Below are 15,220 nucleotides of genomic sequence, written 5' to 3' on the forward strand. Positions count from 1 at the left end.
CTTCAGCTAATTGGCCAAAAATCACTAACGTGATAGTCTAGTTAGCGCCAATCGTCCTCTGCGACAAAAGCTGGCATTGAAATGGACTATTTTTATATATTTTAAAAAATTATTTTTTTCCTTTCTTTTCTTTGGTGACTGGTAGAGGAAAATAAGGAAAATAGAAAAAAAGGGAAATGAATAAGAAAAAGGAAAAGGAAAAAAATTTAGAACGCGTTACTATCGTGCCACGTGGTACAACCGTCGTTGATTGGACCGCCATCTCCGCGATTTTCGACCAAAACTAGCCAGAATGATTGAATTTGAAAATTGTCGAAAGGTTTATAACTAAATTGACAAATCGTATAAATGTTTAGAAGGTAAATTAGCATAATTGAGAGGTCTATGATTAAATTGGCAAATCGTCAAAAATTTTAATACTAAATTGACATAATTAAAATGTTTAGAACTGAATTAGAAGCAGTACAATAAGTTTTGGATTTTATGGATGATTTTCCCAAGCATTAGGAATAATTGAAATATTTACAATTAAATGATGCACTAGACTTGCAAACTTAGCACCACCATACCCATATGTATGCATCCATTATTTATGAGTCCGAACAGGTACATCTGTCTGAAAGTATGCATACAAGGGATGATATTTTGCCTCATACATACGGGGGAAAACTAGGATTTCCAAGGCATAATCGATAGACTATTCATGTACGACGACCAAATAGGTGTGACAACGTTTGGTCCAAATTTCACATCGGCAAGGGAGCGACGAAGAGCGATGTCACAATATCTTTGAGCTTGGTTCTAGAATGGGTGTAATTATCTCCATCGGTGTATATCACATCCGCCACCCGCGACAAATTGAGCGCTCGGGTGAGGATCGGGGCCGGGACCGCTGTCGGACGAAGGAACTCTTCATTCATGTCCTTCCACGCGTCGATGACTCCTTTCTGGAGTTCCTCCTCGGCTTCCCGCTCCGAGAGGCTGCGGTATTTCATGAGCAGCTCCACCGCAGATACGACATGCCCCCTCTCCCGCTCAAACCGTACGTGGAACGACATAGGTGTTATTTTAGATCAAGGGGTGGTCTATCTGATTTAATCAGATTGCTGGAATGATAGATTCTGTTCTTGTTATACCTGGTGAGAGGAAATGTCGTCCATGAGCCTACCGACGGTTTGTGTAGCCTTCACAATCTTGCAGTCGCCAACCGACCATTCAAAAGCATGTTCGGTGACCACATCGCCCATTCCCACGAGCGATGTCGTCGTCGACATGCCGTAGCCAGAGGTTATTAGTTGAAGGGGCATGTACTCCTCCAGTGTCGGTATGTAATTGTTATGGAACCATTTGGCTTCCTGGAAGTACGCCCTCGCGAGCTTCTTCATCCGAGAAATTGAACATGATTAATAACGTCGGGTTTTTCTAAGTGGAACTTGCGTTCAATGCATGTTAAAGTGTCTTGATGATGCTGCTTACGACTTCTTTCGCGTAGACGTGGCGGTACGATCTCCCTTTTGCGGCCACTTCATTCCCAATGTATTCATAGACATGGAGGAGCTCCTTGTAATAAGCTTGCATGTACTCCGGTAATCCATCCATGGCATCAACGTCCCACCTGAATTCAAAGTCCTGGAAAATGACACACTCGACTCTATACAAGGCTGATTGAATTCAGAAGTTTTGAGAAAGAGAATGCGGGTTACGTACTTCTGGATTGCTTCGGTGAGGAGGGCAAGTTCTTCCGGCGCGCCATAGACGTCGTAGATATCGTCGAGAATGGAAGTCATGGAGATCACTTTGGTTAGTATCTCTCCGGCCATCGCGAACTCCGGCTCGAAATATACTCCCAAGGTCCAGAAGAACAACTCCACAATCCTGTCTCTAGCGAAGGGGAACTTCCTCGGAACATCTATATCCTTCCACCACCTACGATTAAACGAACATAAGCGTAACTGAAAGTTCTTTAGCCCGACGACTTCGCATAGTTTAAACTCCTCTTTTCACTAGTAAAGGACTTTGAAAAGCACTATTGAGAAAGGTAGACTGAAACAAGACGTGTTAACCATTGGAAAACACAAGAAAAATCGATAGTTTGGGCATTGTTAAGACATAATCTAGAAACTAATTTAAATTATGCTATCACACGAAGTTAATGAACCTAGTAATCTTGCCAAGTTCCTTCTGGTGTTGCTCTTGTAGTAAGTTGAAATCTAGTTTAGCCAAGGCGAGCAAGACTTCGTCATGTGAAGGCTCTTCTTGGTAGAGTGGAATGTAATGCCTCGCCTCGAGCCTTGGAAATCCCTTGTGAAGCGGCTGCTTTAGGGCATGACTCACTTGTTTCGCGAGAATAGTGCTCACTTTGCTTTTATCGATCGATTCAAGATGAGTTATAGCAAAAGGAAGTGCTTCGTCCAAGATAGAATCGCCATGACACCTTAGATGGCAAGCTTCATATAGGCTTAGCAATCCCCGTACATCGGTGATGAGCGATTCTCTGAAGTTGCCTTCACTATCCTTGAATTTGTTAAAGACCTCCGTGCAACCAACCAACGTGGGAAAAAAAGATGCAATCGATTAGGAATTAGGAAGGTGATACGCCTGATTAGTGTTCTAGATTTTCTTGTACATGTTTCTCCTTAAATTTGACTTGGCAATAGAAGGATTTCCATAGATCATATTGGTTCGCTACATTAAATACATACCCGATGGGACGTAGTAACCTTGTTGTCGCAGCAATCGAAAGATAAGAGCGACCATGTGAAGGTCATCTACCTTAAAATCTTCACGATAAAGCCGAGAGTAACTTTTGTGGATCTGTTCTAATTGCTCATTTACTTCACACTCGAAATGGTACTCAATTCCCGGGCGTTGGATTTGATCAATCAAGTGAAGCTTTTGTAAAGGCTTATCCACGATACCAGCCAGCATCTTCCCGACCTCTCCTTTCGGTTCCTCAATTTGTCCCTCCACGGTTCCAAGGAATTTGAACTTCTGCAAAAATATAATGTACGCTATTTCAAAATAAAACCAAGCATGAAATTCGTATGCTTTACAGAATTAACTTGATTTTGATGGCCCCGTCTGTGTACCCCTAGTTAAATGTATCGATGTTTATGATTTTCAACTTTTTGTGCGGGGAAGGGATGATGTATATACATATGAGTCCAATTGGAATCATATATGCAATGTGGGGGAACTTCAGGAAACCGGAGTGAGCCTCCTAGATGCAATTGCGAGGGAACAAAAGCAGAAGATGACGGAAGGATTACTAACCACCGAGTTGGAGGGAGAAGCGTATTTAAGAAAGTAATCCCCCCATATGCTCGGATGATAACCGGCCGACCGACGTCCGACCGCGTGGCCCGTTCCTTTACTCGGAGAAGAAGGTGGAATCGCTGAAACTTGCGCCATCTTCTCTCTCTTTTCCTTTATGTTTCGGTTGCGGATGTCGGACCAATGCACGATTGGAAGAGCAAGGAGAGGTTTTATCTGCGTATCGAAACATTCAAAACTTCAAGGGTATATATAGGCATCAAGTTCATAATTTTGAGACCAACCAATCACATTTGGATGAGTCATACACGAGTGAGATTATCAACGGCTTATCATTTCACCGCGGTCAGTTTTGTCAACATTCATGGAGCTTCGGCAATCCTATGTATTATTAAAGTGACTCCATGCTTCTACCAACCACAAAGTAACATTGTTTGGGTGACAACCACCGGCATTTAAGACACATCGGTTAAAAAGTCTTGCCTAAGTTTCTAAAATGGACCGGTTATTTGATTTGACATTACTTATAGAGATCTATGTGTAGCTTATACGAAGGGAAAATGACATGATGATCCATAATCTTCGATCCGATGTGGGATGTTGTTCCTGGACTTTTGATTTGTTCGACGAGGTTCCTTAATCATTATTAAATGCTCAACCCCGTCCCCAGGCTACATGACAACTATTCAACCTGGTATTTCACCTTGAGGGGCACCCGTCTTATTGGTGCAAAAGAAAGATGGAATTGTAGAAATCTGAAGAGACATTTTTTTACTTAATTTTTTTGCTATCTCTAATGAGATTCAGATGCTTGACCGATAAAGATGAAGAGCATGAGAGGCTTTTCGGCGAGTGTCGAAGACTTTATTCATGGGTAATTTATAGGCAATGAACTACTTAGTAATTTTAGCGATTGCATTGCAAGCATAACAGTCTTTGAGAGAATGAAAATAATATATTGTTAGCCATATATTTTTGAAGGAGTAGACTGCATAGTAATTTTTAATTATTAATTATTTATCATTTATTTTTTGTGGCTCAAAATAAACTGATAATCTCTCAATGATTTAAGGAACAAAAAAAAAAAAGAGGGTTACAAGATATTGGGCCGACCGATCAACCTCATGTAAATGTGTGGAGCGTACAGATTTTTGGAAAGGCCGTTTAACCTGCAAATGATGCGGACTGTCGGAGGCTTGGAGCTATCCTGCATGTTGTCTCTTTGCTTCTCCACCCTTCATTTCGACGGCCCCAGGCGGGGCTGACACCGGATCAAGAATGGAGATGTTTATCATGTCATGCGGTTCCTGATTTCGAAGTAAAACGTCAGGGTGATGGTGGATGTCGTGCAAAACGTGAAGGTGGATGTGTGTGGAGGAAGTTCAAAAGTCGAGGGATCGCCCAGTCCCGAGACTCGGCTTGAGCTCTCCCAAGCCTATCCATTGCAACTTAGGGTTTAATTATCATGCCAAATTTAATTCACCTAGGAGTCACCATTAATTACTTTCGATAAGTTGATTAACACCTAAGCAATGCACCGGAGACTACTATACTCCTACGAACAAGAGATTATGAGTACGGGGACTTAATTATGCTAGATTACTCCAACATCATTTCGGTACATTTTCTCTATTATTTTGAAGAAACAAATATTTTTCCAAGCAATTTGGATTAGTTTTAACGTAGCCACTAACATTTGGGATGATCATGCTGATGCACAAATATTAATGAACACTTAATAAATCAAAGTTATAAATAAGTTCCTAGATAGGGAAGAAAATGTTTACCTCGATGCAAGCGCATTAATTCCAGAACTATCACAAAGAATTTAGTTAAATTGCTAAGTTTAGAGTACAATCATTCTAAACATTTGATGCAAGAATGCAAACTTATGCTGAATGCAAATACACTAATATGACATGAAAAATTCTCACTAGTCTAACATGTCATGAAAATTAGTTATATAAATAATCTAATTTTAAAGACATGTGAAAATGAATTCTAATTTAGAATGTCATACAATCAAATAAACCTAACATGCAATCTAAATGACTCACAAATAATGAACCTAATATGCAGTATAAATGACATGCAAAATTAATGAAATGGCACACGTGTGATATGACATGGAAGATGACATGGCAAACATGTGAACATGGCATGAATGATATGACATAGCACGTAATAAAAAAAAGAAAAAAGAAGAAGAAAATAGAAAAATTATTGTTGACACCTAAATTTTGATTTTTCTAAAATCATCCATTTCAAGCATAAAATGAGAACTAGTCATAGTTTTCACCAAAAATAAATTTCTCATACATTGCATATTTACTTTTCGTCGATCGTGCGTATCATTGTATTCAGGCCGGAGAAAGTAATTGAGCTTAAATTGACAAGCGGACGGATTAGGCATCACATGGAAAATTCGGCTATGCATGGGGAGATTACCGAAAAATTCTAAGAGGGCTTGAACTTATTTTCATATTTAATTCAGCCCATTTATGCTCATTTAAATGTTAAAGGTTCTTAATTAATTATTCATTTAATTAATTAAAGCCCAATTTGAGCCCGAGAGTGTGCGATCAAGCCCGCAAGAGGATGAAATTTGGATAGCCCACGATAGTCCAGTTTGTGAGGAATTTTAATGGGATCGGACTCTTGAAAATCAGAAATTTAATCCTACGGTCATTAACGAGTCATATTAGTTTGTAAATACCTCGTTATGGCTTAGGGTTGAGAGGAGGCCACATTAGCTGAAGACACGGCAGATTCTTAGCGGGGCGACATTCATTATACACATACGGCTGAAAGAAGGAAAGAGGGATCCATAGCTCAGTTGATCTCTTCCATGGCAACCCCAATGGGCGTAAAGCTCATCTACAGATAAAGCCAAAAGAGGAGCACGCCCTCAACAGTTCCTGTTTGCATCACCAAAGGCTCCAACTTCAATACTTGTTCATGCATATTTGTCGCCACGAATTTAGCCGCGGAGCCGCATCAATCCTGCTGCTGTCCAGGTGTGTTTTATCTTCTGCTCCAGCAGGTTTTGTGCATTGATTCAGCGCCGATTCAACAGTTGTTTGACACCAGTTCACCTGCTCTTCAGTGCTCCTAATTCTCTGCTGATTTGTTGCGTTTACACTGCTGTTTGGTGTTAATTGCACTGCTTTTTGCTCCTGCTTACACCCCGATTTATTACTCGGTTCCTTGAGCTGTTTGGAGCACAAGATTGCCTCTGTCCAGCTCCATTCAAGGTTGATTCAGCCTTTTATTCAACTGATATTTTGTCACTAATTTGTGTACTTTTTGGTGCTAGAGTCCCGTCCTGTTTAGAGCTCAAATTTGGCTCAAAAGGGGCTGTTTTAGGCGATTACTTGACTGCATGTGTGCTGGAAATTGCTCTAAAAAAAGGGTAAGATCCTTACATCTTTGGTTGCTATATGTGCTTATTTAAATTGGTAACATGCATGTACTTCATGGATGTCAATGAATATATGTTGATTTATGATCAAGGTTGGAAAAGGACATGTTTTTATCAACTCCAATCAAGAGCAGAAATTTGATCATGTTGGAATGAAATTCTGATTTTTCTTAACACGTTCATTAATTTGGTTGACTTGTGACACTCTTAGGAATTGATTAAGTTTAATTGGAAATTTATCTTTTCTCAATGTAAATCAAGCACTTTCAAGATCAAACTGAACTAGGTTAAAATTTGAGGACTTTATCAAATTAAGGATTGAATTTTCGGCATACTCACTCTCTTGGCCGAACTGCATATAGATGGATGAGCATTGTTTTGATTTTTATCCCAATTGGTTGATTTGATGTTATCCATTGGGTGTTCGATCATAACTTCGTGTTATTGATAGGAATTTGTGATTGTTCGATGTTATCTCTTGGTGTGAATAAAGATTCGATTAAATTGAAATTTTATCTGATTTAGCTAAATTAGATAATTTTTGACTCATGGATACATTTTTTTGAGCTAGTCGTTATCTTTAACACATGCGAAATGATTTGGATGTTATATGTTGTTATCTTATCTTATCTCTGGTGAATTTTCTGAACACATTTGATTGGAGATAAGGTTTGGTTGGATTGGATGTCTATTTATTTTTTTATGAGGATTATTTGAAATTAAATTTTTAAATCTCAAAGATAATTTCTCAAATTAAAAATGGATCAATTTTTTTAGATAAGGAAAGGTGGACCCCAATGCCATATTTTTTGCCACCCCTCTCATATTTTCAAAATATCCAAAATAAATTGACTCATTTTCATTTTATTTTTGTTATGCTTGTTTGTTTTGATTTGTAATAAAATTTGCACAATTTTAAACAAACATGCCCATAATATATGCTCCCCATGTGCTTAGACCCGTCGGAAAAAATAAATCACACGCCTTGGCCACGATCTCGTGGAATGTGATGGTGATTTAGTATAGAAATTCGTGTTACGCCCTTCGGCAAAAGGGATGTTGTTTTTCTATACACATATCCGCATATTGGTTCGAATCCTCGAGGATGTAGCGGATAAAATCTCGCTCTAGCCCGGATCTTTGGGAATGAGAGGATTTTCGGAAAAATCGGAAATTAAAGGTATATTATGGGCGTTTTTGTTTATTTTTGTTCAGAATTTTTTATTGCTTTTGAATGTTTTCTTTTATTGCTGAAAATACCAAAAAAAATCCTCTGGGCACATAATATATGGTCCTCATATCACATTTTTTCAATTAATCATCAAATTCACATCGATCAATCGGAAAGGCTTTTTCATGAAATTGGTACCGAAAGGGCGTTAATTTTTCAATTAGCGTAACCAAGTCCCCGGACCCATTTTTCTACGGTGTGCAGAAATAAAATAGTTCTCCCTCTATTTTATTAAGGTTTCTAATCAACCTTCCATAAATGATTAGTGGCGACTCCAATTGAATATTTTTTTTTTCATGAATAAACCTAAGTTGCGATTCGGTAGGATTTGGGAGGGTCCAAATTAGGTTGGTTGATTTAATTGACCCGATAATCCATTAGCCTAAATTTTAGGTCGCGACAATTATAAAAAAATATCAGAAATTTAAGAAAGATCATAAAATTGCCCATGTCAACTTCGGTCATGCCGCGTAAGATGGCCGACGCCAATGTCGGGGATTTCGGGCTAAAATTGACCGGATGGTATCAATTAGCAAAATGTGAAAATGTTTAGGATTCAATTGTCAAAATTGAAGATTTCCATTTGAATTGGCCAAAGTGCAACGGGTATATAATATTTTGGACTATTTTTCCTGAAACAAACGCACAATTTTTTTTCGCTTGACAACACTTCATATAAAATGCATAACTCTCTTAAACTTTAACAAATTCTTAAACATACATCTATGTAGCAAACATGATGATGTGGTAAACAATGATGACATAGTGTCACCACCTAAAATTAGGAAATTCCATATTAATGGACTACCAGATTAATTAAATTGAATTAATTAACCTAATTCGAGTTCTCCCAAGCTCTACCAACTCGCAATTTAAGGTTCATGATTAATTATACAAAAAATATTTTTAATTTTGGAACCGCTAGTAATCTTTTATGGTAGGTAGATTAGAAACCCGACGCGGCGTTCAACGAAGATCGCAAGTAAATCCTTGCTAAGGAAGGGAAATCTCGAAAGAAATCTGTGAATATTATTAATGATCTGTCCCCCAAAAAATGTGATAAACACCTTTTATAGGGTGTTATCCTAACCCTAGTCAAACTAGGAATCGAAATATCAAAAAATGAAAAATTACAAAAGTGCCACTGAAATAAAATAAAGCTCGAAAAATACTAAACAAATTAGGAAAACCCATCTAGACATTCCCGAACCACCAAAATCCATCGTTAGTAATAGCCAAAGGTAGTGAGTATTGATCATGACACCGTTTCGCTTCAGCCGACCGAATTTGAGCTCAATCCGACGTCGTCGACCCGATCCGCCGGTTCTAGCCGCAACACCATTTCGCCTTCCGATTGGATTTACGTCGATCCAATCGATCCAGGAACGCACTACTAACGACATCCGCATCATTCTCCTCCACTTGAGAAAAACTCATCCTCAAGTTTGAATCGGAATCCGGGTACATCGGTTCGGTTGACTCATGAGATAGAGACAAATTAGCAACATTAAAAGTGTTGGATATGCCCATGCTATGTGTAAGGTCTATAACATAAGCATTATCGTTGATTCTCCTACCGACAGTATAAGGCCTGTACTTCTTCTGCTGCAGTTTACTATAAGATCCAGTTGGTAACCTCTCCTTACGAAGAAATACCATGACACGATCACCTACCTCAAACATCCGCTTTCGCCTGTGTTTATCTGCAGCTACCTTATACTTCTTATTAGCTTTCTCCAGCTTCTTTCTGACTTCATGATATACCTCTACAACTTGTTTAACCATATGATCCATTGCAACACTCATGTCTGCTTGCTTAGGCAATCGTATCAAATCCGGAGTATGTTGAGGCGCCTTTGTATAAACAAGAGAAAAAGGCAACCCGCAAGTAGAACTATGGACTGCATTATTATATGCAAACTCTGCCTGGGATAAAAGCGACATCACATTGCTTCGGCTTATCTCCACAAATGCTTCGAATCAAGTTCCCTAGAGTCCTATTAACCACCTCTGTCTGACCATCGGTTTGCGGGTGTGCTGTGCTACTAAAATTCAAAGAAGAGTAAAAAAGCTTCCACAAAGTCCTCCAAAAGTGCCCTAGAAACTTACTGTCTCTATCATAAGTAATAGATTTAGGCACTCCATGCAAGCGAACCACTTCTTTGAAAAATAATCGGCTACACTTACTTGCGTCGGACATTTACCTACAAGGAAGGAAGTGTGTCATCTTGGAAAATCTATCAACCACAACAAAAACAGAATCTACGTATCTTTGGGTTCGTGGCAAACCAAACACAAAATCCATAGACAGATCTTCCCATATATTGTCGGGAATAGGTAAAGGCATGTATAGACTTGTATTCTTAGATTGCCCCTTAGCGGTCTGACAAATATAACATTTTTGCACATACCTGCCGACATCTCTACGTAATCGGGGCCAGTAAAATTGCTCCCTAACTCCAGTAATAGTTTTGTCATGTCCCGGATGTGCAGCTCATCCTCCTTCATGTAAATCACGAATTACCTTCTCTCGTAATGAGGTCCAAGGAAGGTAAAGCTGATTACCTCGCATCGGATAACCATCCATGGCATAGAATTCCTGCACAAGTTAACTAGCAACATAAGTGTCCCAAATCCACCCAAAGTCATCATCGCTTGCATAATAGTCTTTTAGCTGCTCGAATCCCAAAATGTCTTGGCTTAGTAATCAACAAACCAGCTCTCCTGCTCAACGCATCAGCTACTACATTCTGCATAGTTGACTTGTGCTATAATCCGAAAGGAAATTTTTGTAAAAATTGACACCATTGCGCATGCATGTTTTTGCTAATCCTCTTATGACTATTTAGATACTTCAAAGCTTCATGATCAGAATATAGCACGAATTCTTTTCCAATCAGATAATGCTCCTAGGTCTTTAAAGCCTTTACGACAGAATAAAATTCTTTGTCATACGTACTCCACTTCTGCCTCATGTCGCTAAGCTTCTCATTGAAATAGCAAACCGGTTTGCGCTCCCGAGATAAAACAGCTCCTATGCCTACTCCACTAGCATCACAGTCCACTTTAAACAGTTTATCAAAATTAGGTAACGCAATAACAGATGCTGTACATAATTTTTCTTTTAATATAGCAAAACTGTCTTCCGCTTCTTCTCCCATACAAACTTACCTTTCTTCATACACTTTGTAATCAGGGCTGCAATAGTACTGAAGTTTTTAATAAAACGCCTATAAAAGGTAGCTAATCCATGAAAACTCCTAACTTCAAAAACCGTTTTAGGAGTTGGCTACTCTCTTATTGCTCTTACTTTCGCCTCATCCACCTCTATTCCCTAATTAGTGATAATAAATCCCAAGAATAACAGCTTATTAGTCGGAAAATTGTATTTCTTAAGATTTACATACAGCTTATTAATCAGTAAAGCTGTCAACACCTCCCTCAAATGCTTCAAATGCTCCTTCTCTATTTTATTATAAATCAAGATATCATCAAAATAAACTACGACGAATTTGCCAATAAAAGATTTCAAAACCTGATTCATAAGCCTCATGAAAGTGCTTGGAGCATTAAAAGGTCCAAACGGCATCACGAACCATTCATATAGCCCCTCTTTCGTCTTGAAAGCCGTCTTCCACTCATCTCCAAGCCAAATGCAAATCTGATGATACCCATTCTTCAAATCCAGCCTTGAAAACCACTTAGCTCCATGCAACCTATCCAGCATGTTATCCAATCTCAGAATTGGAAACTTGTAGCCCACAGTTATCTTGTTGATGGCTCTGCTATCTACACACATCCTCCAACTCCCATATTTCTTAGGAGTTAACAAAGCGGGAACAACACATTGGCTCATACTATTTTGAATATGCCCCTTTTGCAGCAACTCCTCCACCTTCTCCTTTAGAATCTTGCTCTCCTTCGGACTCATTACGTAGTACAATAGATTAGGTGGGCTAGCACTAGCAATTAAGTCTATATGGTGCTGAATATCGCGCATAGGAGGCAATCCGTCTGGAATCTCTTCGGGCATTAGTCGGCTAAATTCTTTCAATAAAGGGCTAAGCGATTTAGGTTGCTCTACCACTTGTAGTTCAGCCTCTATCTCAATTGTATGCTTCACTATCAAAACATGAATTTCCATCATCTCCTTAATTTCAGAGTCAAATTTCCTTGTAAGTGTAAGGAAATTACTTCTGGCAATCTATTTACTTTTGTTCTTCGGGGGCAGCAATGTATACTTTACACCATCCTTCACGAGACTATCTTGATTTCCCCTTCCCGAATGCTAAGCATCTACAAAAAATTGCCACGGCCTCCCAAATAACACATGACATACATCCATATCTACCACATCACAATACAATTCATCATGATATTTGCCAATGGAGAATGGAATTTTACATCGCTCGATTACCTTAATGCTTTCCGCCTTTGATTTAATCCATCCTAACATATATGGATTATGATGCTTCTCCACAGGTATTTCCAGCTTCTTCATTGCCTTCTTCCCGATAATGTTTTCCATGCTTCCACTGTCAATGACTATAACGAAGATTTTTCCTAGAATTGTGCATCTGGTTCCGAATAATTGATGGTGCCGCGAATCATCCTCCTGTTTTGGGGCTAACATCATCCTGCGCACAACACAATTCACCTCCTCATCTTCCTCTTCTTCAAAATCATCATCGTCACCATCCGGTTCACAACAATACTCATCTTCCTCCTCTTCTCTCGTTGCCATATTGATTGCCTTTTTCTGGGGGCATTCATTAGATCCGTGCCCAAGTTGATTACACCTGTAACACTTTATCACTGCTGGTTTAGCGTAAAGATTTGGGTTCGTAGATTTCTGCGCTTGCGTTCCCTTATCCCTCGCCTTGTTCATAGGGCACTTCTCCACCGCCTTATCATCCCAACTTCACTCTGCATTATAACAATTGTTGAAGCCGCTCTTCTCTACGGGCTGTTCGAATCTGCTACCTCTATAGCTCTCATAGCCCCTCTTACCCCGTTCTTGCTGCATTAACTCTGCCTTCATCGCCATGTTCTTCGCTTGAGACAGATTCCGCAAAAACTGCACTCCATTCTTATCTCGAATGAAGGGCTTCAAACCATATAGATATCTGGCCACCTGTTACCCCTCTGTCTTCAGCAGATTATTACGCACCGCTAATCTCATAAATTCTGCCGTGTATTCATGTATAGTCCGATTGCCCTATTGGCAACGTTAATATTGCTGGAACATAATATGCTCATAATCGGGAGGAAGGAACTCCTGCTTCAGCAACCTCCTCATCCTTTGCCAGGTCTAAACTCGCTCTTTTCTTTCCCTTTCTCTCCTATTATGCAATCTCTCCCACCATACGGATGCACCCCCCTTCAATCTCCAAGCTACTAAACGTACCCTTTTCTTGCTAGGGGTTTCCATATAATCGAAGAATTTATCTATATTAGCAACCCAATCCAGAAATTCCTCTATTCCTAGACCTCCATTAAAATAAGGAATATCGACCTTTAGTTTAAAGTCGTTACCTTCACGATCGTCGTAGCGTCGTTTGCTATCTCTTCTTTCACGATCGTTGTAACGTCCCCTTCGAATTTCTCCATAATGATTCCTGTTTGCATAATCAGCACGCTCTTCATTCGAAACTTCGGTCTCCTCTTCTTTCGAACTCTCTGAATAAAGAGGATTATCTTGCTCACGAACATGAACAGGCCTATCGACAAGGGTCACTGCGAGCAAAATCTGCACCCGGCCTTACGCCATGTCGCCGATTCCGGTTCACATCAACACCGAGACCCTCGAATCGATCTGCTATCTCGTCAAATCGCTCTTCGAAACGACGAAGGCCTTATTAAATCGTTGATCTATGCGTTCCATTAAACGCTGCTCCGGACGTGGCAGCGCGTTGTCCCCAAGGATTGGGGCTCTAGTCTCCCGAGCATCATCACGAAGACCACCGCTAGTTGCCATAGGCTTTGATACCACACGATGCGGCGTTCGGCGAAGATCGAAAGTAAATCCTTGCTAAGGAAGGGAAATCTCGAAAGAAATTTGTGAATATTATTAATGATTTGTCCCCAAAAAAATGTGATAAACACCTTTTATAGGGTGTTATCCTAACCCTAGTCCGACTAGGAATAGAAATATAAAAAAAAATGAAAAATTACAAAAGTGCCACTGAAATAAAATTAAGCCCGAAAAATATTAAAAAAATTAGGAAAACCCATCTAGACATTCCTGAACCACCAAAATCCATCGTTAGTCACAGCTAAAGGCGGTGAGTATTGATCAGGACGCTATTTCGTTTCAGCCGACCGAATTTGAGCTCAATCCGACATCGTCGACCCGATCCGCCGGTTCTAGCCGCAAGACCGTTTCGCCTTCCAATTGGATTTACGTCGATCTACTCGATCCAGGAACGCACTACTAATGACATCCACATCAAAACCTAAATAAAATACTCGGGAGAAAATACTTTATTTCATGCCAACCAGAGATTAAATGGATTCGATGACTTGAGTACATTAATTTTTCAATTAATGCCCTTATATACCTCGACATCAAAGCCTTAGGGGAAAAATTATCCAAAAAGTCATAAATCTATTGTACAGCAATCGATTCAATCCTTAACTTTTAAATTATGCAAATTTAGTCCTAAACCAATTTAGTCCTAATTCCTTAGAGGATTTGTCAATTTAGTCCTAAACCTTTTGATAATTAGCCAATTTTGTCACTCCGATTAATTTTGGCCAAAAATCGCTAATGTGATAATCTAGTTAGCGCCAATTGTCCTACGCTGTACAGCTGGCCTTGAAATGGACTATTTTTATATATTTTAAAAAACTATTTTTTCCTTTCTTTTCTTTGGTGACCGGTGGAGGAAAATAAGGAAAATAGAAAGAAAGGGAAAGGAATAAGAAAAAGGAAAAACATTCATAACGTGTTACTATCGTGCCACGTGGGAAAACCGTCACCGATTGATTTGCCACCTCCGCGATTTTCGGTCAAAACTAGCGGGAATGATTGAATTGGAAAATTGTCAAAAGATTTAGGACTAAATTGACAAATTGTTTAAATGTTTAGAAGGTAAATTAGCATAATTGAGAGGTTTATGATTAAATTGGTAAATCGTCAAAAAGTTTAATACTGAATTGGCATAATTAAAAGGTTTAGAACTGCATTATAAGTGGTACAATAAGTTTTGAATTTTATGGAGGATTTTTCCAAGCATTAGGAATAATTGAAATATTTACAATTACATGATGCACTAGACTTGCAAACTTAGCAA

At 39.2% G+C, this 15,220-nt stretch overlaps 1 protein-coding gene across 1 annotated transcript; it reads right to left on the reverse strand.

The window, feature by feature from the left end:
- Positions 1-609: 609 nt before the first annotated feature.
- Positions 610-3,504, reverse strand: LOC125313974 ((-)-germacrene D synthase-like). The gene is made up of 7 exons (XM_048275389.1): positions 3,274-3,504; positions 2,703-2,991; positions 2,159-2,534; positions 1,708-1,926; positions 1,477-1,615; positions 1,137-1,385; positions 610-1,040 (listed from the first exon to the last, which is right to left on the reverse strand). The coding sequence occupies exons 1-7, from the start codon at positions 3,409-3,411 to the stop codon at positions 747-749; spliced, it is 1,704 nt and encodes a 567-aa protein (XP_048131346.1). The 5' UTR covers positions 3,412-3,504; the 3' UTR covers positions 610-746.
- Positions 3,505-15,220: the final 11,716 nt, after the last annotated feature.

Source organism: Rhodamnia argentea, chromosome 2 (assembly GCF_020921035.1).
Source record: "Rhodamnia argentea isolate NSW1041297 chromosome 2, ASM2092103v1, whole genome shotgun sequence".
NCBI classification, from domain to species: domain Eukaryota; kingdom Viridiplantae; phylum Streptophyta; class Magnoliopsida; order Myrtales; family Myrtaceae; genus Rhodamnia; species Rhodamnia argentea.